This window comes from Herpailurus yagouaroundi, unplaced genomic scaffold (assembly GCF_014898765.1).
Source record: "Herpailurus yagouaroundi ecotype Mexico unplaced genomic scaffold, PumYag 252, whole genome shotgun sequence".
NCBI classification, from domain to species: domain Eukaryota; kingdom Metazoa; phylum Chordata; class Mammalia; order Carnivora; family Felidae; genus Herpailurus; species Herpailurus yagouaroundi.
The window spans coordinates 129,994-153,572 of NW_024412469.1; the positions used below are offsets into that span (position 1 = coordinate 129,994).

A 23,579-nucleotide genomic window follows, 5' to 3' on the forward strand; every position below is an offset into this window, starting at 1 on the left:
CTTCCCCTACCCTTGGAATGCAGGTTCTACTTGCCTTTCCTGCCCCCCAGAGACTGCTCCAAGAACACAGCCTTGAGATAGTGATGTGATGTTGAAAATACCTACACGATATATATGTGATTGCATCTAAGTAAGGCCTCCTTATATGAACTTTTAAGATCTGGTGGGCAGGTGCAGAGATCCATTTGTCTTGCTGCTGCTCAAGAAAAGCCTTATCAAATGTAATTTCCTTTTACTTACTCAACCTGCCACTTACGCACCTGGAGTGGCCTGTTTCTTCCCTTGGTCTCTCCCTGCCCTCTGAATACAGACACCAGTTTCAGATTACATCAGGGAAACTCCTTAAGAGTGTTACAGACTAGTAACCACTATCCTGTTCCAAGCCATCATCGTTTTTGTTTTTGTTTTTGCCTGGATTATTGCTTTTTGTAACTGATTTCCCTGTCATCCCACTACACTAATCTCAGCATGACAGGTAGTGTGAGTGCTTTAAAACATAAGTCAGATCAGGTCCTTCCTCTGCTTAAAACCATTCAATGGTGTCTTATTTCAGAGTAAAAACAAAAGTCCATTAAAACTTACATGATCTGGATACTGTTCCCTATACTTCTCTGATATCTTGACTCTTAGCCTTTTAATCCTCACTCACTCAGCTCTGGATACACCTGTGAACCTTTGCATTTCTTCTACATGCCAAATATGAGGCCAACCTTAGGGCTTCTGCATCTTCTTTTCCTTCAGATATCTATGTGGCTCTCTTCCTCACTTATTTCAGGTCTCTGAATACCAACTCATCAGGGAAGCTTTCCCTGACACCCTACAAAAGAGCAATCATCATCTCATCCAAACCAGGCATTTCCTATTCTCCTTACCGTAATTTAATTTTCTTCATAGTACATATCACTAACTGACATTTTGAGCTTGTCTGTTTCTTCCGAGAATGTACACCACAGATGAAGTCAGAAATCAATAATAGAAGGAAAACTGGAAAATCCGCAAATTTGTGGAAATTTAATAACACACTATTAAACAACTAATGGATTAAAGAAGAAATTATTAAAAAAAACCCTGGAAAATACTTATACATAAATGGAAATGAAAACACAACATAGTAAAACGATGGGACACAGTGGGGAAAAAAAAAACACTGCTAAGGGAGAAATTTAGAGCTATAAAGAAATGTTTACATTAAAAAAAGAAACATCTCAAATCAACGACCTAACTTTATAACTTTAGAAATTCAAAAAAGAAAAACAAACTAAACCTAAAGCTAATGGAAGGAAGGAACTAAGATATCAGAGGTAAACAATATAGAGAATAGAACAACAATAGAGAAAAATCAATGAAACCAAAATTTCCTTCTTTTAAAAGATCAACAAAATTAACAAATCTTTATCTAGATCAACTTAGAAAAAAAAAAAGAGAGAGAAGACTCAAATTAGGAAAATCAGAGATAAAAGTGGGGCCATTACAACCAATCCCATAAAAATAATCATTAGAATGTTATGAAAAATTGTATGCCACCAAATTGGATAATTTAGATGAAACAGACAAATTTCTAAAATCAAAAACCTACCAGGATTAAGTTACAAGGAAACAGAAAATCTGAATATGCCTATAACTATTAAAGGAGAATGAATCATTAATTCAAAAGTCTCTCAACACAGAAAAGTTTGGATCTAATGCACTCACTGGTGAAATCTACCAACATTTAAGAACTAATACCTTTCTTTTGCAAACTTTTCCCCCAAAAAACTGAAAAGTAAGAAAAACTTCCTAATTCATTCTTTGAGGCCAGCATGACGCTAATGCCAAAGGCTGACAAGGACACTACAAAAAAAACTAGACAAGTATCTCTCTTTTTTTCTTTTTTGTCACATTTTAATTCCAGTTAGTTAACAATTAGTGTTATATTAGTTAAGATGTACAATATAGTGCTTCAACAATTCAATACTTCATCCTGGTGCCCATCACTACAAGTGCACTCCATAATCGCCATCACATTTTTAACCCATCCTCTACCCTCCTCCCATGTAGTAACCATCAATTTTTCTCTATAGTTGAGTCTGTTTCCTGGTCTGTCTCTCTCTCTCTCTCTATAGATGTAGATATATAGATATAGATAGATTTCTCCTTTGCTTATTTTGTTTCTTAAATTCCACATGAGTGAAATCATATGGTATTTGTCTTTTTCTGACAGTTTGATTAGCATTATACTCTCTAGCTCCATCCATGTTACTGCAAATGACAAGATTTCCTTCTTCTTTATGGCTGAATAATATTCCATTGTATGTGTGTATGTGTGTGTGTGTGTGTGTGTGTGTGTGTGTGTGTGTATCTATCTATATCTACATCTACATCTACATCTACATCTATATGCCACTTCTTCTTTATCCATTCATCAATTAGTGAACACCTGGGATGCTTCTGTATCTTTGCTACTGTAAATAATGTTGCCATAACATAGGGATGCTGTATCACTTTGAATTAGTGTTCTTGTATCCTTTGGGTAAATACCCAGTAGTGCCATTGCTGGATCATCATTTTTAACTTTTTAACTTTTAACAGCTTCCATACTGTTTTCAACAGTACCTGCTCCCACTGACACTGTAAGAGGGTTTCCCTTTCTCTGCAACCTCGTCAACACCTGTTGTATCTTATGCTGTTGATTTTAGCCATTGTGACAGGTGTGGGGCAATATCTCATTGTAGTTTTGATTTGCATTCCCTGAAGGTAAGGGATGATGAACATCTTTTCATATGTCTCTTTGCTATCTGGATGTCTTCTTTGGAGTAATGTCTGTTCATGTCTTCTGCCTACTGTTAACTGGGTTATTTGTTTTTTGGGTGTTGAGTTGTGTTAAGTTCTTGAGTTGTATAAGTTCTTTATATATTTTGGATACTACCCCTTTATCAGATGTGTCATTTGCAAATATCTTCTCTTATTTAGTAGGCTGCCTTTTAGTTTTGTTGACTGTTTCCTTCCTTGTACAGAAGCTTTTTATTTTGATGTTGTCCCAATAATTTATTTTTTCTTTTTAGGTTTTTTAATGTCCCAAACATTTATTTTTTCTTTTTGGGTCTTTTGATGTTGTTCCAATAATTTATTTTTTCTCTTTAGGTCCTTAATCCACTTTGAATTTAGTTTTGTGTATGGTGTAAGAAAGGAATACGGTTTCCTTTTTTTGCATGTTGCTGCCCAGTTTTCCCAATACCATTTGTTGAAGAGACTATCCTTTTCCCATTGGATATTCTTTCTTGCTTTATCAAAGATTACTTGACCATACAACTGTGGGTTCATTTCCATTTCAATACCATTCCATTGATCTATGTGTCTATTTTTGTGCCAGTACAATAAATACTGTTTTGATTACTACAGCTTTGTTAATATAACTTGAAGTCCAGAATTGTGATGTCTCCAGTTTTGTTTTCCTTTTTCAAGACTGTTTTGGCTATTCAGAATATTTTGTGGTTCCACGCAATTTTAGGGTTGCCTGTTCTAGGTCTGTAAAACAGGTTATTGGTATTTTGATTGGGATTGCATTAAAGGTGTAAATTGCTTTTTGAAGTACAGACATTTTAACAGTACTTGTTCTTCCAATCCTTGGGCATGGAATGTCTTTCCATTTCTTGGTGTCTTCAATTTCTTTCATCACTGTTTTATAGATTTCAGAGTACAGGTCTTTTACCTCTTTGGTTAGGTTTATTCCTGGGTATCTTATTATTTTTGGTGCAATTGTAAATGGGATTGATTCCTTAATTTCTCTTTCTGCTGCTTCATTATTGGTGTATAGAAATGCAACAGATTTCTGTATATTGATTTTGTATCCTGTGGCTTTACTAAATTTGTTTAGCAGTTCTAGTCATTTTTTTAGTGGAGTTTTTGGGCTTTCTATATATAGTATCATGTCATCTGCAAATAATGAATGTTTTACTTCTTCCTTGCCAGTTTAGATGCCTTTTATTTATTTTTGTTGTCTGAGACCACTGTGGCTAGGACTTTCAGTACTATGTTGAATAAGTGGTGAGAATGGACATCCTTGTCTTGTTTCTGACCTTAGGGAGAAAAATTTGTTGAACGTTTTTTACCATGAATGATGTTGTATTTTGTCAAATGCTTTTTCTGCATCTACTGAAATGATCCTATGGTTCTTATCTTTTCTCTTATTGATGTGGTATATTACGTTGACTGGTTTGCAACTATTAAACTACCACTACAACCTAGGAATAAATCACATTTGTTTCTGGTGAATGATCTTCTTAATATACTGTTGAATTTGGTTTGTCAGTATCTGTTGAGGATTTTTGCATATATGTCAATCAGGGATATTGGCCTGTAGTTATTTTTTTTTAGTGGTGTGTCTATCTGGTTTTGTTATCAGGGTAATCCTGGCCTCATAGAATGAATTTGGAAGTTTTCCTTCCTTTTCTATGCCCTGGAATAGTTTGAGTAAAACAGGTATTAATTCTTCTTTAAATATTTGGTAGAATTCACCTGTGAAGTCATCTAGTCCTGGAGTTTTTTTGTTGGAAATTTTTTGATTATTCATTCAATTTCTTTCCTGGTTATCAGCCTGTTCAAATCTTCTATATCCTCCTGTTTCAGTTTTGGTAGTTTATAGGTTTCTAGGAATTTATCCATTTCTTCTTGGTTGTCCAATTTGTTGGCAGGCAGTTTTTCATAATATTTTCTTATAATTATTTGTACTTCTGTGGTGTTGGCTGTTATTTCTCCTCTCTCATTTGTGATTTTATTTGAGTTCTTTCTGTTTTTTCCCTGATAAGCCTGACTAGACTTCTATCAATTTTAATTGTTTGTTGTTCTTTTTCTCACTCCCTTAGATGTAAGGTTAGGTTGAGATTTTTCTTGCTTCTAATTGAGCCCTTTATTTCTGTTTTATTATTCCTTATCTCTGTATTAAGGGTCTCACTCATGTCTTCCACTCTCTTCTCAGGTCCACTGAGTATCCTTATGATCACTGCTTTAAATTCTCTATCAGGCATATTATTTATATCTGTTTGGCTTAGATCTCTGGCTGTGGCCTTGTCCTGTTCTTTCATCTGGGATAAGTATCTCTGTCTACTCATTTTGTCTGCCTCTCTGGGTCTGTTTCTCTGTGTTAAGAAAAGCAGCTATGTCTTCTGCTCTTGAAAGAAGTGACTTTATGAAGAGGAGGTTCTGGAGTGTCCTGCAGTGCAGTGTCCCCTATTCACCAAAACCTGGCACTTCAGGAGAATGTCCTATGTGTATTGCTTATGCCTTACTGTAATGTCCAAATTACTTTTCCTTTCAGAGCAGTCGTCTGCGCTGACCCTCTGCCTGTTGTGGGCTATGCTTACTCTGTGGTATTAGTGGGACTCAGGCCGACCAGCTCTAAGAGGGGAGAGCTCACCAGGGAACCTGGAAGTGGGCAATCGGTGTTAGCGAAATTATATTGGGCCACTAGTCCTCTGCAGGATCTCTCAAAGTGCTATGGCTGTGGGGGATGTGAAGCTGGTCTGGGCGCAAGATGATGGCTGGGCATGGTCTGCAGCAGCAGATATGCATCTGGAGTCTGAGCAGGGTACCTATGCAACTTTAACAAAACTTGCCCTGAGTGCTGGTATCTGTGCAGCTTTGTCTCCTATAGCTGGTTCTATGTTTATCCTGAGGGTCAGGGAGGAAAATGGTGCCTGCCAGCTTCCTTATTTTGAAAAAAGTTCAAGTCTAAAATCAGTATGAACAGATCTGTTTCCTGTTTGCCCCTGGCGTTGTGTAAACTGCTGTTTTTATGTTGCCTCTCTGCACAGGCTGTTATCTCTTTAAAGGCAGGAACCCAGCAGCTATCACTTACCCTCCTGGCTCACCCAGTGCTTAGCAGACTTTTAGAGCTCCAGGCTCCAATTCCCACTGGTTTTACAAACTCATGGAATTCAGCCCCTCTGGTTTTTAAAGCCAAACATTATGGGGATTAGTCTTCCCCATTGTGAGCTCCCTGGCAGAAGTACCTGTTTCTTCACCCTCTCTGTGTACACAGCCCTTTCCCTCCTGCTGGCAGCCTCCCTCCACATTTTGGACTTCCCTAAACTTTCAGATGCAGCTTCTTCTCTATATTTAGTTGTGGAGTTTGGTCTGCCAGTCTTCAGATTGCTCTCTGATTTATTGACTTGGGTGGATGATATCTAGCTGTAAACATGGGATGGTGTGAGCTCAGGATCCTGCTACTCTGCCATTGTTCCCATGCTCCCCCAGACCAGTATCTCTTATAAACACTGATGCAGAAATCTTCAACAAAATATAAGCAAATGGAATTCTGCAGCATACTGAAAGGACCTGAACAAATGGGATTTATTGCTAGAATGCAAGGATAGTTCAACATATGAAAACTGATTAATATAACATACCACATTGACACAAGAGAGCAAAGAAACCACATGATCATCTCAATCATTGCAGAAAAAGCATTTGACAAAATTCATCATTCTTTCATGATAGAAACACTCAACAAATAGAAGGAAGCTATCTCAATATAAGAAAAGCCATAAGGAAAACCCATAGTGAACATCACACTCAATGATGAAAGACTGAAATCTTTTCCTTCTAAGTTTGGGTAGAAGGCAAAGATACTCACTTTTGCTACTTCTATTCAACACAGGACTAGAAGTTCTAGACCAAGGGGTGCCTGGGTGGCTCAGTTGGTTGAGTGTCCGACTTCAGTGCAGGTCATGATCTCACGGCTTGTGAGTCTGAGCCCTGCATTGGGCTCTGTGCTGAGAGCCCAGAGCCTGGAGCCTACTTCTGATTCTGTGTCTCCCTCTCTCTCTGCCTTTAACCCACTCGCATTCTGTCTCTGTCTCTCTCAAAAATAATAAACAAACATTAAAAAAAAAAAAAAAAGAAGTTCTAGACCAAGCATTACGCAGGAAAAAGAAAAGGCATCCAAATTGAAAAGAATAATCTTTTCACAAACAACATGATCTTACATGTAGCAAACCCTACAGAGCCACAAAAAAAATTGTTAGAACTAACTAAATGAGTTTAGCAAAGTAGCAGGATACAAAGTCAACACGCAAGAATCAGTTGCATTTCTATACAGTAACAATGATCAATCTGAAAAGCATCTTAAAACAATTCCATTTTTAATAGCATAAAAAAGAATAAAACACTTAGGAATTAATCAAGGATGTGAGAGACCTGTACAATGAAAAGTACAATACACTGGAGAGAGAGATTAAAGATGACATAAATAAATGGAAACACATCCATGTTTATGGATTAGAAGACTTAATATTTTTAAGATGTCAATACTACCCAATGGGCTCTACAGATTCAAGGCAATCCCTATCAAAATCCCAATTATATTTGTTACAGAAATAGAAAAACCTATTCTAAAACTCGTATGGCATCTCAAGGGACTTGAGCCAAGACAATCTTGAAAAATAAAAACAAAGTTGGAGTGCTCACACTTCCTTGTTTCAAAACTTACTACTAAACTTACTAATAATTTCTTGGGAATTACACCAAAGGCAGAGGCAACAACAAAAAAAGACAAACTGGACCTCATGAAAAATTTCAAAAATTGCTCATCAAAGGCACTATCAACAAAACAGAAAGCTAACACACAGAATGGAGGGAAACATTTGCAAATCATATACCCAATAAGGGATTAATAGCCAGAATATACAAGGAATTCCTAAAAATCAACATAAATCAACAAGCAGATTCAAAAATGGGCAAAAAACTTAAATAGCCATTTCTCCAAAGATATGTAAGTAACCAATAAGCACATGAAAAGATACCCATTTTATTTCAATATCATTAGGTAAATACAAATCAAAAGTACAAAAATATACCACCTAGTGCTCATTAGAATGGTTACTAGTAAAAAAAACAAAAAAAAACAAAAAAACAAAAACCCAGAAAATAACAAATGTTGGTGAGGATGTGGAGAAATTGGGATCTTGAAGAATGAAATCTTGCCATTTGCAACAACATGGATGGAACTAGTATTATGCTAAATACACTGAATATGCTGAAATAAGTCAGTCGGAGAAAGATAAATATCATATGATTTCATTCTTATGTGGAATTTAAGAAACAAACAAGATCAACATAGGGGAAGGGAAGGAAAAATGAAATACAGTAAAAACAGAGAGGGAGGCAGACCATAAGAGACTCTTAAATACAAAGAACAAACTGAGGGTTCATGGAGGAGCCATGGGTGGGGGATGGGCATTAAGGAGGGCACTTGTTGCGATGAGCACTGGGTGTTATATATGTAATTGATGAATCACTGGGTTGTACTCCTGAAACCAATACTACACTTTATGTTAACTACTTGAATTTAAATAAACAAATAAATAAAAACAAAACAAAACAAATAAAATGAAATAAAAATAGAATTACCATATGATCCAGCAATTCCACTTCTAAGTATATACCCAAAAGAAGTGAAAGCAGTATCTTGAAGAGATATTTGTACACCCATGTTCTTAGCAACATTATTCATAATAGCTAAAACATGAAAACCACCCAAGCATCAGCACTGACAGATAAATAAGCAAAATGGTATACACACACAATGAAATACTGAGCCTTAAAAAGGAAGGAAATTCTTACATATGCTACAACATGAATGAACCTCGACAATATTATACTAAGTGAAAGAAGATAGTCACAAAAACACAAAAATATAAATGCTGTGCATTACATGAGGTACTTAAGAGCAGTCAAATCATATAGACAAAGTAGAATGGTGGTTGTGAGGGGTGGGTGGAAAGGAAAATGGGGAGTTATTTAATAGGTACAATTTCATTTTTACAAGATAGTAGGGTTCTGTTTAAACAGCACTACTTTTTCAGGGCTTAGAAGTGCCTTGCACACAGCAGGCACTCAAACATAGCTGTTGAATTATAAATCAATGGAAAAATACCAAATGATTCCAGAACATCTTCCCATAATCACAAACTAAGAGCCCTAAAATAAGTAAAACGTTATAAAGCTCAAAGTACCTGTTTCTTTGAAAAGCTTTCATCAACTTTGGTTCCCATGGCAGCAACTCATTTAAAAGACGTATCAATGTACCATGCAATTCTTTTACAGCTTGCCTCCGATGATACCATTTGCCCTAAAAACACAATATTAAAGTAAATCCTTTAGATTTAATCTAAAAGTAAATGTCAAGCCTTATTTTCTGAGTAAAACACAAAACAAAACACCAATACTCATCAAATGAGTATATCTTTTTTAGAAGGTTGCAGAAAGAGGAAAAATATTCTGTAATAAATTTATAATATTTTAAAGATTCTCAATTCTACTAGAGAAATCTAAAACCTATTTAATCAAACAAGGAGACAAAATTTTTTTTTAAGTTTTTAATTGGGTCAACTGTAAATATTTTAATAAGTCATTTCTAAATACATGTAAAAATACAAACATTCATAAAAATTCGCTAAATATGTAAATGGTATGGTTTACTTCTGTAAAGTTTTTGTAATTATCCCAAAGAGTGGGGGAAAAAGAGAAAAAAGTCAGGATTGTTATATTCAAGCACAGTCTTAACAAACTTCCTTAGGAAGTTTTACAATTATTTTTACTTAAAAATATTTCCAGCACAGACAAACAGATAAGTGGTCATAATTTTCAACACTATAATGCTACAGCTACACTGAGTTAATAATTACTGACACCCCCTCTCCATTTGTTAAGTATTATCCAAAGTATTTAACTCATATATCTATCTCTATTTCTATCTATCTGTATCTCTATCTAGAAGGGGAAAAGGAGGGAGGGAAAAGGAGGAGGAAAGTGAGGAAGAGAAGGAGGGGAAAGAATGGAGGGGTTGAATGAGCATGAGAATACACATGTACTTTAGTGTTATGAAAACCTTTCTAATGTACGTGCCTTTTTAGTCTCACTTAACAAATGAAACTAAGGCCGAGAGATTAAATGACTTGTTTATGGCCCTATGACTTGAATCCAGATCTACCTTATGTTGAAGTACAAGTTCTTAGAACTACATCACTCTACTCTATCTACTACATCACTCTACTCTACATGTCTACTCTTTAAAGCTGTATTGCATAAATTCAATGACATAGGTTATAAAAACCATTAGTAAAGATACACTTCACCAGTACCCATAAAATTATTCAAATACCATAGGAACAATAAGGTTACAGAAGTTATATTGTTAGGTAGCCAACTCCCCCCTTTTCCACAATGTTAGCGTATACCTATCACCATCACCATCTTCATCATCATCATCATCATCATCATCACTACCATCTTCATCATTTGCTGCTCTATAACCATGTGGTATTTCTTTTTTTTGTTGAGATATAATTCATATACCATACAGACCACTCATTTTTTTCTTTTGTAACAAAAAATACACAACTATATATATTGTGGATCACAATTAACATGCAAAAATTAGACTTCATCTCATAGCAACTATTGAGTTAATTTACCACATAGGTAGAACACTACGGCAGAAAAATAACCACATCCTAAAGCAAAATGTATTCTGAATCTGTGCATAAATTTCCCAATTTTATATATATATATAATCGTCAACATTTCAGCCACTTACTGAAATGTGAAATTTTTCTATGTATGTGAAATTTTAGTCACAAACATAAATGATGAATAGTGTAGTTCCTACTCCAACAGAATATTTATGCATGTAGAAATAAACAAGTACATTTTTGCTTCTGAGGTTTTTACATCTTGGAAGGGAACTGTTTATTAGAAGAGTAGGAAGATTTGGGATTATATGTGTGCACATAATGAGTATGGAACCTAGGCTCAATGATTAACCCTTATCTTTTTAATGACATGACAAATCAGACTATTGTGAAAAAATTTCAAGGAAAGTAATTATTTCATATATCGTTTATATATTATATCAATCATTATTATATCAATTGTATCAATCATTTATATGATATATCAATTATATTTCATATAATAAACTAGACAGACTTTTCTTCTTGTCAAATGCTTTCTCAAAGGACTCAAAGTAAGTTATATCTCAAAAGTTTATTTTCTCAAAAAAAAAAGGGGGTTAGAAGATAGTATAAAGTGCTTATTCTAACCCATGAAAACAAAACTATTAAACAATAAACAATACTTTTATTTAGGGAGAGGTAAATGAGGAAGATGAAAAGGCAGATGACAGACAGTCACCCTAAATCCTTTGTGGAATGAGGTAGTACTCTCAGTTAAAAAAAAAAAAAAAAGGTAGAGATTCTTTTTTTTTTTTCTTTAACAGGGCATACAACAGCATTATTTCTCAACTTTTTAACTACTACTTGGCTCAAAAATGAAATGGTAAGAATAGAAGCAGAAAGACGAAAGGCATGAGTAATGAAGGTTTAGGGAGACTATCATCTTTGTGGTATACTTAATTGGAAAAGTGTTAAAAGACTAGAGAGCACCAGGCATTCTCTTTTTTTCTTTCAATTTTTCTTTATAATTTTTATTTATTTTTGAGAGAGAGAGAGAGAGAGAGAGAGAGAGAGAGAGACAGAATCTGAAGCAGGCTCCAGGCTCTGAGCTGTCAGCACAGAGCCCGGCGTGGGGCTCAAACTTAGGAATCACGAGATCATTACCTGAGCTAAAATCAGACGTTTAACTGACTGAGCCACCCAGGCACCCCGAGAGCACCAGGCATTCTGAAGTTTTTGTAACTGAGGGTTATATGGGGGAAGAATGGCAGATGCAGAATGAACCTGGGTAGTATGGCTTCTATCTGGATTAGTGTAGTGGTGATGGTGTGGGTGTAGAAGGATGAGCAGTATTGTGGGACCTTGAGACTAGGTAGATGAGGCAAAGGAAAAGGAGTCTGTGTAGCTGAATGTCATTATTTTAAGACATTTGTCAGCTGTGTTTGTGTCTCTATTAAATTATAGCATTAATTTTTGTAGAAAAGACATTAAAAAAGATTAGGAGAATTTTATCTTTTGATTTTGATTACTAAATTTTAATTAATCTAATGTCCAGAAAATATATTACTGAACTATCCAACTATATATACAGAGAAGGGATCATAAATATTAATCAGAGAATAGAATTCTAACTTTCATATAATTCTGTCTTATCTGCTGACCTGTTTGAAAATGCCTATAGCTTTCTAACTTTATATATGTTTTTTTGGCCTTCTTCCCCCTTTTTAATATTGTATATTCTCAACTTGGGGTAGTGATGGTATGGTATTTCATTATTTAAAAATGCATATTTATTTATTATATATTTGGAAAACAAAAAGTCTATTATTCTCATAACAGAAATTATAGAAAGAGTGATAAAAACTAGAAGATACATGTAAAGAATACAATGACCTCAATAAAGGATATCACTATATCCTGCCATGGGGTATGTGTGTCCACAGTTTTTATGTTTACCAAAAGGGGATACACATTTAAAAAAGTTCAGAATCGCTGCACTGGGACTGGTATTTTAGGTAAGGTGATTTAACCACTTGACAGTAAAAAAGAAACTCACACTGACTGTTTCATTTACCATCTTCTTTGGTCAATAGAAACCAAATGGAATTAATATAACGTGTCCCCTCCTACCTAGTGGTGGTCTTGGAGTGTCACAGTATACAATGAAACTAATATAAAGAGAAAAAAGTTACGAATTTTTAAAAGAAGTTAGAGATGGCAACCATCTGCCTTAATTTAGGTCTAATGTAAAAATTTATATAAAATCAAATATTTCCCGAATTTAAATCAGGTCATTAACTAAAAGCTAGCAATAGCTTTTGTGACTGATCAGCTTTATTTACATATACAAAAAGGCAAAACTGAGAACAACTACTGCGTTTCTTCTAGGATGAAATTATTAAAGCTAAAGGGAAGGAGGAGAACACAGACTCAGTGAAACACAGGGAAGTGCCTGTAGACAGAGGCAGACTTTCAGCTAGAATTCTAGGTCTTCTGAATGTTAAAATCCCTTCTTCCACACAATGCTGTCCCACTTGGCCTACATACAGACAATTCCTAAAGAATAAGAGACTGTATTACCTAAGTACCTATCTTTACACGTAGGTGTCTCTGTAATGCAAAAATTAAAATCTATAAAATTTAGTTTATTTACAATATTACTTAAAATTATACTGTTCTAAAGTTTAAAACTGGACTAAAAAACACGGAAAACAGCAAATTCTTCATCTTCAAACACTTAAGAGAGAATATGGATGTAATAAAAATCAGAAAGGTTCTTACAATCTTTATCTGTAGATATCAATACAGAATTGAAAATAAAGACAGTAGGTATAGAAGGACTAGTTAGTAAGAGGTCATTTGTGAAACAGTGTTATAACTATTTCTCTAATAAAAAAATATTTTATAAGCTTTGTGTATATAAGTGTAGTCCTAACACTTTTTATAAACAGGTATGTGAAAAGGGGGAAGAATAAACTGTTTTTCATTTAATATTATTTTCATTTAATATTTCATTCAATATTAGAATTCTATTTTCAGGGATAAAAACTATCTTGTAAGATAATCCCAATGTATTATGTGAACTTAATAATGCAAACATTTACTGAAGGTCACATTAAAAGAGGAGAGTAATATTTTTCTTTTATGAACCTAATATAAAGTTTAACATAAAGTATGAATTTCAAGCATACACCATAGAGCCAAAGGCATTTAATATGGTCTAAATCTGAAGCTTACCTTTCAATACTTCTCATCCAATGTCCACAGCAGCTGCAGATTGCCAGCTCCCTTTCCATGAGATGCCCCAAATGTCAAACAATGGAGGTATTATAACCTCATAGGGATTACTACAAAAAGAACCTGGTCTATGGTTACAAGATAAAACTTTTATTATATTATGCAGTTTTATAAGTTTCTGAATAAGATACACTAATAACCTAAGGAACCATACAGGAAAAGAAACTTGAAAAAAAACTTACAAAACTACACAATATTATAAAATGAAAAGCTGAGTCTATGTGTGTGAAATGAGTGGGGAGGGAAACTTACCTTACAACTAAAGAACGATTCCATTCTGCTGCAGTAATCAGGGATGGGTATGACAGAACCAGCATAATGCTGGCTGGGGTGTTGCAAGGACAGGGAGTTGGCAATCTACTGATGCTGGAGACATTGGACACCTAAAAGAAGAACAAAAGGAAAACAAATAAATTCCAGGTTCCTTACATGTCTCATCATCATGGATGTATTTTACACATTTTAATAATTGTAGATGCTGTGAATGTTAAACTTAAGTGAAAGTAACTTGTTTACACAAGTCATCCTATTACTTATATAGATTTTCTTATAACATTATATGTAAACAAAATAGCTGTTGACAGCTATATGAAGAAAAAAATAAAATCATATATAAATATACAAAGAATGCTTTTATAAATTGAGAAGGTACTAATGTGTTAAGAACAGTAAAAAAACAAGATGTATATAACAAAAACATCAATACTATTTTTCTATTTTTCTATACTCCTTTATTTATAAATGTTAGATCACAGAAACTGGACCATATGACAAAATATTTTTTTGTTACAGGCTTGGCTCTTGTCACATAAATTGTGACAAGGGATTGGAAAAGGGATTAAATAACAATATATCGAGCTTTTCAAATAAAATGCAAATAACTTTGAGAAAAGCTAACTGTACACAAAGGTGTCTCATTTAAAATCACTAGCAGTATCTGAAGGTAACTTGTAAATAATTTCAACTCCTATGTATAAAAACACAGCACAAATCAAATTAACTATAATTAAGTATATTAATAAACCAATTATTTGGCATTCTCCTTAGTCTAAATAATATTAAATGAAAAGGTAGTATTTACTTTTTCTTATTGCTTACCTAAATAAACTATCATCATACTCATGTATTCCTGCATACTCACAGTTTTAGGGGTAAAGTATTACATTCACCTTTTTGGTATACAGTCCCTTGGAAAAGTGCTAGTTTGACAGTATAGTGAAATATATGCATATTAACATCAGAAAAGTTAAAAGGTATTAACACTGCCAGAGGTTCTAATATGAACTATCTCATGCTAGTATTGCTAGTATTTTCTCTCATCCATTTTCACCTAAGACTAATTTAACAGAAAAAGGGGCACCTGGGTGGCTCAGTCGGGTAAGTGTCCGACTTTGTCTCAGGGCATGATCTCACAGTTCGTGGGTTCGAGCACCGCATCGGGCTCTGTGCTGACAGCTCAGAGCCTGTAGCCTGCTTCAGATTCTGTGTCTCCCTCTCTCTCTGCCCCTTCCCCACTCACGCTGTGTCTCTGTCTCTCAAAATAAATAAACATTAAAAAAAATTTTTTTACAGACTAATTTAATAGAAAAGCATTTGTACTTTATTTTAAAGGCATCCCACACTGAAAAACATATACAACATGCCCATTATATATCCATAATAGCATTTAACTAGAAAGCATGAAAACAAACAACTGCATCAATGCTGAAAATTTACTGCAAATTTCAATGGCATTTAGTTTTGTAGAGAGGAAAACTGGGTAAAAGATCATATTCCTAGTCAGGTAATTACTGAAGAAAATCTAACAATATGTATGTACAGATGGTATATAACCACTTTCATTTACAAAGAAGAACGAATTCTGGATTGGAAATTAACCACAGGTTGAGTATCTGAATTTGACCTTTTTTAAAAGTAAATGGTGGTAGCAAATAAATTGATAAAATTTGATCAATCTATACCTGATATATCAGAAAGGTGGGTTCTCAAGCAATTCACTGCACAGTCTGAATCACTAAGCAATGCTACATTTGGTATCATCAGAGCATAAAAAAATTCCACATAAGTGACATGAAGATTGGGACTATCTGAAGAGCAAGGACAGTAACCTACTTATTTTTACTTTCTCAGGTTCTATCACAATGCCTAGCACAGAGTGGGCCTACAAAAAGTATTCAAACTACATAAGTAAATTTCTTATTTAACTGAGGTTTTCTGCTCAGATGCAAAAGATTTTTTAATTGAGGGAAATATGTCTTCTAGATTTTCTGAACACACAATGAATATAATTTAACTCTTGATGACTTGAATCATCATAAACAAATTATTGTGTTACATTTTAATACAGTGACTCTCAGGGACTGTTCAGATTTCTCTATGATCTGTATTTCTACATCAAATGATTATTGACTATATTTTTGGACTACCAAGACATACTCTTACAGGTTTTTCTAATTGCCTGTCAGTGTTTCATGCTACTGTCAATAAACCTGCCTTAAATTGCTCTTGTCCTAATTAAAAGCACCTACTACTACTTGTTAGCATCACATATTGTTTAAAAAGTATTTACAGGTAAGCCTTTTTCTATATTAAAAATAATTTTCATTCCAGTGTAATTAACATACTTTATATTAGTTTCAGGTGTACAAAATAGTGGTTCAACAGTCCCACATATTACTCACATGCTCATCAAGTGTACTTTTTAAAAAATGTTTATTTATTTTTGAAGAATGGGTAGAGAGAGAGGGAGACACAGAATCTGAAGCAGTCTCGAGGGTCCAAGCTGTCAGCACAGAGCCCAATGCGGGGCTCAAACCCACGAGCCGTGAGATCATGACCTGAGCCGAAGTCGGATGCTCAACCAACTGAGCCACCCAGGTGCCCCAAAAGAAGTGTATTAATCCCCTTCACCTCTTTCACCCATCCCCTCTACCTACCTCTCTCTCTGGTAACCATCTGTTTAGTCTCCTATAGTTAAGAGTCTGTTTTTTGGTTTGTTTCTTTTGTGCACTCTACACCCTCTATGCAGGCTCCTTTCTACTCTCTGCAGATTCTGAGTTGATCTTTCTTTAATATGTAATGTATCATTTTTTTCTTTTCTTAAAGTCTGGTAAAATGATAGGGAAGTTCTATTACTGTTCAATTCTCTCAGTTTTTTTTTTTTAATATTTTTTACCAATTCACAAAATGCATTCAACTATTCTATCTTTAAATTTTGGGGTCTTTCCAAAGAGTTCAATATCTTCTGTAATATAAAAAGTTGGAATGATGTGAAGCTTATGGAGGGGTGCCTTAATCACCCCAAAGATTTCAATTCAATTTTCCACAACTTTTGTCAGTGGAACGTAGTAACTATTAAATAGCTAATACAAATTTAGTTGGTGCTTTGAAACTTATTTGACATATAAATGTTAGTTATATTTGTGTGTGATATGTTAATTCAGAAGGGTTTAAGCCACACTATGAAGCTCTAGCTATAGAAGAATCTGTAACTTAGTTCAACTCTTCCTTTGAAGCTCACTTCAATTATCTGCCTGATATAAAAATACAAAATAACCCTTTTCCCTTTTAATTGCAACTTTCTTTTGAAGAAAAGGGGTTTTCAAGTAATTGTTTTTATGAAAGTTTCCCTAATGGGATTAAAACTATGCCAAACTGTAATTAAGTAGAAACAGTGAGCTCTATTAACAGGGGTTAAAATCCAGTTCTAGGTTGAGTAGTTATTAAAGGTCAAAAAAAAAAAAAATACCCAAAGAACAAGATTTACGATAGATATAAATATGGATAATGCATTCTTAGATAATTCAGTAATTAGTTGATTAAAGCTTTGTCTTACCAAATATTGCTCTGGTTCATATTTCCTGTCATCTAACTTTCTTTTCTATTATTTTGAGCATGTCAATTACCATCTGATTGTTCATAAAACACATATGTTTTCTATCTCTCCGCTATACTCTCAAACAAGGGAAGTAAGCAGGTGTCTGGAGTGTTTGGTGACTTCTGAATTAACACTGCTTGAAAAGAAAAGATTAAGTCTTTCATAAAAGGACAGAAGCTAGCTCAAGTAACCCTGTTTAAAATTAAAAATTTATCCTCAGGGTTGGGAATAAAATCTTAAACTCTGTAAGTGGATTCTTTAAGGATAAGGACTATGTTTTAATCTCTGGACCCCTACCAAGTTCCTGGTAGTATGCATAGCACACAGAGGACAGTGGGGAAATACAAGCCTTATGAATAAGACTTGAACCTATAACTAAGATACATACAGAAACTTATTTTATCTGTTGCACAGGCCTTCCAGAAGGTTGTTTTATTTTTTTCAAAAATGTTTATTTATTTTGAGAGAGAGCACACACACATGTGGGTGAGGCGGAGAGGGAGAGAGAAAATCCCAAGCAGGCTGCACACTGTCAGTGCAGAGCCTGAGAGGAGGCTTGATCTCAAGAATCGTGAGATCATGACCTGAGCCAAAATCAAGAGTTGGATGCTTAACCACCTGAGCCATCTAAGCACCCCCAAAAGGTCGTTTTAATTTTTTAAAAGCTTTACATATGACTAAAGACGTGATTCCCTCACCACAGCTGAGATAGTTTTCAGTTTTGTTAACCAGTAGTTTACCAGAAAATCTAGAATAAGAAAATGATATATATAATGATGTAATTGTCAAAATTTAAGTATAATTAATTTTAAGGACAATTTAGAGATTATTGCAACCATATCTACAGGAAAAGCCATTACATAAAGTTAATTAGGGCATATTCAGGACTCTGAAGGTATCTAATATTCTTTACACTCTAGTAAAATAGATTATGCACTCTCAACAGCTGGTTATAAAATAATTATGATTTGATGCTTCACTGTGAGCACATGGATATAGAATACAGAGAGGAGGGAAAAATCCCATAATCTTTCATTATAATAAAATTTGTTACAGGTGTTAGAAAGTGAGATTAAAATATAATAACCCTTGGCTGCATATTAAGGCTATACTACATGCAATTATGTTTTGGGGGTCCCGTATAAAGTCACATAACTTTTAAACATAATTTGACTATATTTTTCTATTTATCTGTTTCTACTCCTTACTGTGTCTTCACTTTTTAAGAATATATTACAGCATCTTTCTAAAAATGAATAAAGAAAATACATATACAATCATGTTATTTGTAATTTCATTTCCTATATAAAGGAAGGTAAAGGTAAATGGTGAATATACTTGAAAGAGGTCATAAATCATAATACATTGAAAACAGCTGGATATGAAGCTAAGGTCAAGAATATTTTTTAATTATCTGATGAATTACAAAGGGTAAATGTTAATACTAACATTCACAAGTTTCACCAAATGTGAGTCTGAATTAGAAGTATATGGTCTACTAAAAGTACTCTCAATTATGGGAGCGAGTATATGATTCCATTGATTTCTACCTAACTTTCAAAACATCAACTTATTTTCTCTCCATAATAAGTTGGCGGCAGCAGCAGACAAAGCAAGGGAATAGGGCCCTTAGCAAATACAGGCTAATGCTGGGGTTTTGCAATTTCCACACAAATGACATTTGAGGCCAGATAATTTTTTATTGTGGGAGATTATCATGTGCATTATAGGATCATTATAATGTAGGATATTTTTAGCAGCATCACAGGCCTCTATCCATTAAGTGCCAGTACCACCCCTTCAACAACCAAAAATGTCTTTAGACATTGCCAAAAGTCTCCCAGGTGGGGAGAGGAATCATCTCTGATTGATAACCAGTGGCTTATACAGAACTCTGTGATCAAAAAAGGGGTGTCACCATCTCTGATAAAAGCTTCTAATTTCTCTAACGTTTGGTCTTGTTAATGTACACCCTTTGGTTAGGCAAGAGAAATATTGTATGATGAATTTAAATTATCTTAAGAACATAATAAAGATTAATTTTATTCACTACTTGAAATTCCTTTCCAATTCTTAACATGTCTTTTTATATATTATAATCATTAGTCACATATCATTTTACATATTTAAAAAATTTAACATTTCACAAATTATTTCCATGTAGTAACAATGACCTACAAATATTTTACTAGCTTTATGATACACTACTGTGTTAATACTGTTTGGTTAGACATCTTCCTACTGTTGGACATATAGGCTTTTTCCAAATTTCCACTATTAGAGGTAGTCTGCTCAACACACTATTGTGTAAATTGCTTTGGAGATAGGGCATGAAATGGGGAAAGTAAAAGTTAAATTCCAAACAGGATTACAGGCTCAAATGGCAAGACAGTTTTATAGCTTTTCTTATATATTGATCATGATATTTATCCTAAGTGTTGAGTTACTTAACTACTAAAAGATAGAAAAGAAAAAAAAAAAAGAAAAAGTCTTGTATTTTAAATTTTAGTTTCTCTATATTGATAAGGCTATCATTCATCACTATATAATCCAGACAAGGTTTCTTTTCTTATAAAATATTTTTTTTTTTTTTTTTTTTTTTTTGCCAAATTGTTCACACTTTTCCTTACACCCAGTTTCTATAGGGATCTTTCCTTATTGAAGAAAACTAGGTTGAAACCTCTTTGAAAATCTAAATTATGATCTAAAACATAAGGAAATTAGGGAGATATGAAAAAGAGAAAAAGGTCACATGAAAAACGCAAAATATAACCACTTCTGATATCAGCCTGGCAAAATTTTCCAATTTTGACTGTTCAAAATTTTGACTGAAAGCAATACTAATATATTTCAAATACAACAGGATCAGGCAAATTTATCAATAATCTGAGCTCTATCTTTCTGGAAAACTAATACATTTCCTCAATCTAAAAAGATATTTTCGGGGCGCCTGGGTGGCGCAGTCGGTTAAGCGTCCGACTTCAGCCAGGTCACGATCTCGCGGTCCGTGAGTTGGAGCCCCGCGTCGGGCTCTGGGCTGATGGCTCAGAGCCTGGAGCCTGTTTCTGATTCTGTGTCAAAAGATATTTTCTGGGGCACCTGGGTGGCTCAGTGGTTGAGCATCCAACTCTTGATTTTGGTTCAGGTCATGACCTCAGGGTTTGTGGGTTTGAGCCTTGTGTGCATCAGGCTCTGCACTGACAGCATGGAGCCTGCTTGGAATTCTCTCTCTCCCTTGCTCTCTCTGCCCCTCCCCTTCTTCCTCTCTCTCAAAATAAATAAATATTTAAAAATTAAATAAGATAAAAATATAATTTCCAAATAGACAATGTGAATTTTATCTCTTGACTAAAAACACAAAATAAAAATAAAATGTTATGATTTTCTCCTTTAGCTCCCTGAAGAATCCTATGATCTAAACAATAATGAGGAAAACAAAATTTAAAAACTGTCAAACTATATACTTCTATTTATCTCAACCAGATGTCTCACTTTAAACAAATCTCAGGTAAATAATTAGGTATAACACTGCAGGATCTAAAGGATGTTGAAAGTTGCTTCCAAAATTGAAGTAATGGTATCAAGTGTGCTCAGACAAACTCAAGAAAATGAAAGCATATTTTCTCCTTACATTATTAACTATAAATGGAATTAGCTGTCTTACAAGAATGAGTAAACGATCCAGATTTTTAAAAGATTATAAACTATCTGAAGAGGCTCTGCAGAGAAGAAATCCTCTAAAGAAGTGAGGTGTTTGTATGAATCCATATTAAATCCTCTATCACATAAATATTTCTGTTTTTAAAAATGGCTTATGACAAATAAATGTCTATATGGAATAAATCCTCTTTGTTACTGGAGCATTATAGATATAAAAGCTGATGAGTAACAGAATTGTTTTCACTCTAAATACTATTTTAGTTTTGACAGTGATATCTTATGAAGATCAAAATTAATACTCTATTTGTCTGGCAATAGTGAAGGAAGTCCACAGGCAAGGAACCAGTGAAAATGGCTACCACCATCACCAAGTTCATGCATTTCTCATTATTAAGAAAGTCTCTCAGGTCCTTACTACAAGTCCAATTCTTATAAATATTGTTACTTCCTTTGTAATTCACAGTATATTAGCTAAGGCAAGTACATGGACAAACACAAGAAACAACAGGTTGACCAAGAAAAGATAACAAAAGCAAAAATACAAACACACACCTTCAAAATATGTAACATAAAGGTCTTTTGGTAAATGTTTAGAGTTATTGATATCAATACACTTTTAGGGTATCAGTATAATTATGGATATTCATAATGATCCTTGAATCATCAAAAAGTGTTAAAATTTTGTTGAATATAGTACAAGGAGGCAGGGAAATTTCTCATTAAATGATTAAAATAAGAAATTAAAAAGAAAGGAAGGAAGGAATTTAGTCCTAAAGTTTAGGTTTCAGTTACCTAGAAAATTCAGTTCAGTGAAACATCTTATTCCAAAATGATGCCAAATAAATTGATATTTAATATTAACATAAACATTCAATAAGGTTAGTTCCTATAACTAACTAATAGCTTGTATAGAAAAATAAGGAATGACAGATAATAATATGTAAACTTTTATGGTCTATTGTTACCTTTATGCTGTGTGCCCATTTCACATGAAAACAACCTTTTAGGCAGTTTAAAGGGAAATAGCTCTTATGTTAGTAATCTCAGTAAGATTATCCCTACTAAGTACAGTCCCAAGAATTTCTATTTCTTGAAGAGCAGAAGACATATTTTAAAACTAATATGCAAATATTACGAGTCATAAACAAGTTAAAAATTTAGAGTCACAAAATTTAAAAATTAAACCCTGTATGTAACCTAAAACTATTTGATAAACATGCCTCCACAGACTACAATGTCAAAAATTTGTAATCTATACTTTCTTTTACCCTTCTACTTGTTCCTGTAAAGGAAGGCAATATGCATATACCTCCTACCACTAATGGAAGTGAGGTGGATGGCTTTACAGAAAACTCTAGGATACTTGCAGAAGTCTTTTTCTCTTACAATGCATGCTGTAAGTAAGTACGTAAATCAGTTATGCATAAAACTATTTATTGAAAACAACACCCTAATTTATAATATGGGAACAAGTTAAGAGGCATACATTATGTTTAACCATAGCATAAAAAACAATTAGCAAATTTACTTAACAGAATTCTATTTAGACTCATGAAGAACAGACAACTCACTAAAAATAAACAGCTTCTACAAAAACTATAGATAACACCCTGATTAAAAGACTATTCTTCCTATTAAAGAACAGAATTAGTCCTTTATGATCATATAACATCAGATATATTAAAAATAACTTTGCTGAGAAAATATTTTAATACAAATGTTGTTTGAAAAAACACCTGGTGTTTCACATCAACTACCCATATACCAAAGTGTGTATGTGTAGACACACACACACACACGTGTATACACACACAAGTGTATACACACACATACACACACACACGAACACATAAGAATCTTATAAGGGTATAAACCATTTTTAATAGAAATATTTCTAAAAATAACAGTTTTCCACATTCTCAGATTGTATACTGAACATAATGTTTTTTTGTTAATTAATAGCTATCACTATGAACATTATCCTATCTCTTAGATTATATCGATATTCTCAGAGGTATCACTTGAAACTTCTGAATGCTTATGGCTGTTTTATGCCTCTGTTAAATAACCTCAGAAGGTTGTCCTTTAATGGCATTTAAGTCTCCTCCCTTCAGAGTGCTACCAATATGTTTCTCCTAAACAGCATATAAAATGACTACTACAAATCTGCTGATATGAAGCTTTGCTGTATGTATCACTATCCTTATTTTATACATAATTCTAGATTAACAGGTTCTGAGCAAACACCTAAAAGTGGCTTCATGGCATTCCTAAGCCATAAAAAAAAAGGTATTTTTAAAATAATGATTGATTTT

At 33.9% G+C, this 23,579-nt stretch overlaps 1 protein-coding gene across 2 annotated transcripts in view; it reads right to left on the bottom strand.

Moving 5' to 3' along the window:
* Positions 1-23,579, bottom strand: part of BRD10 (bromodomain containing 10) — a 137,358-nt gene that overhangs the window by 19,208 nt on the left and 94,571 nt on the right. For both annotated transcript variants that reach the window (XM_040460871.1, XM_040460872.1), the window contains one exon: positions 8,991-9,106. In XM_040460871.1, the coding sequence (XP_040316805.1) occupies positions 8,991-9,106 (116 nt within the window). The remainder of the gene's footprint in view (positions 1-8,990; positions 9,107-23,579) is intronic.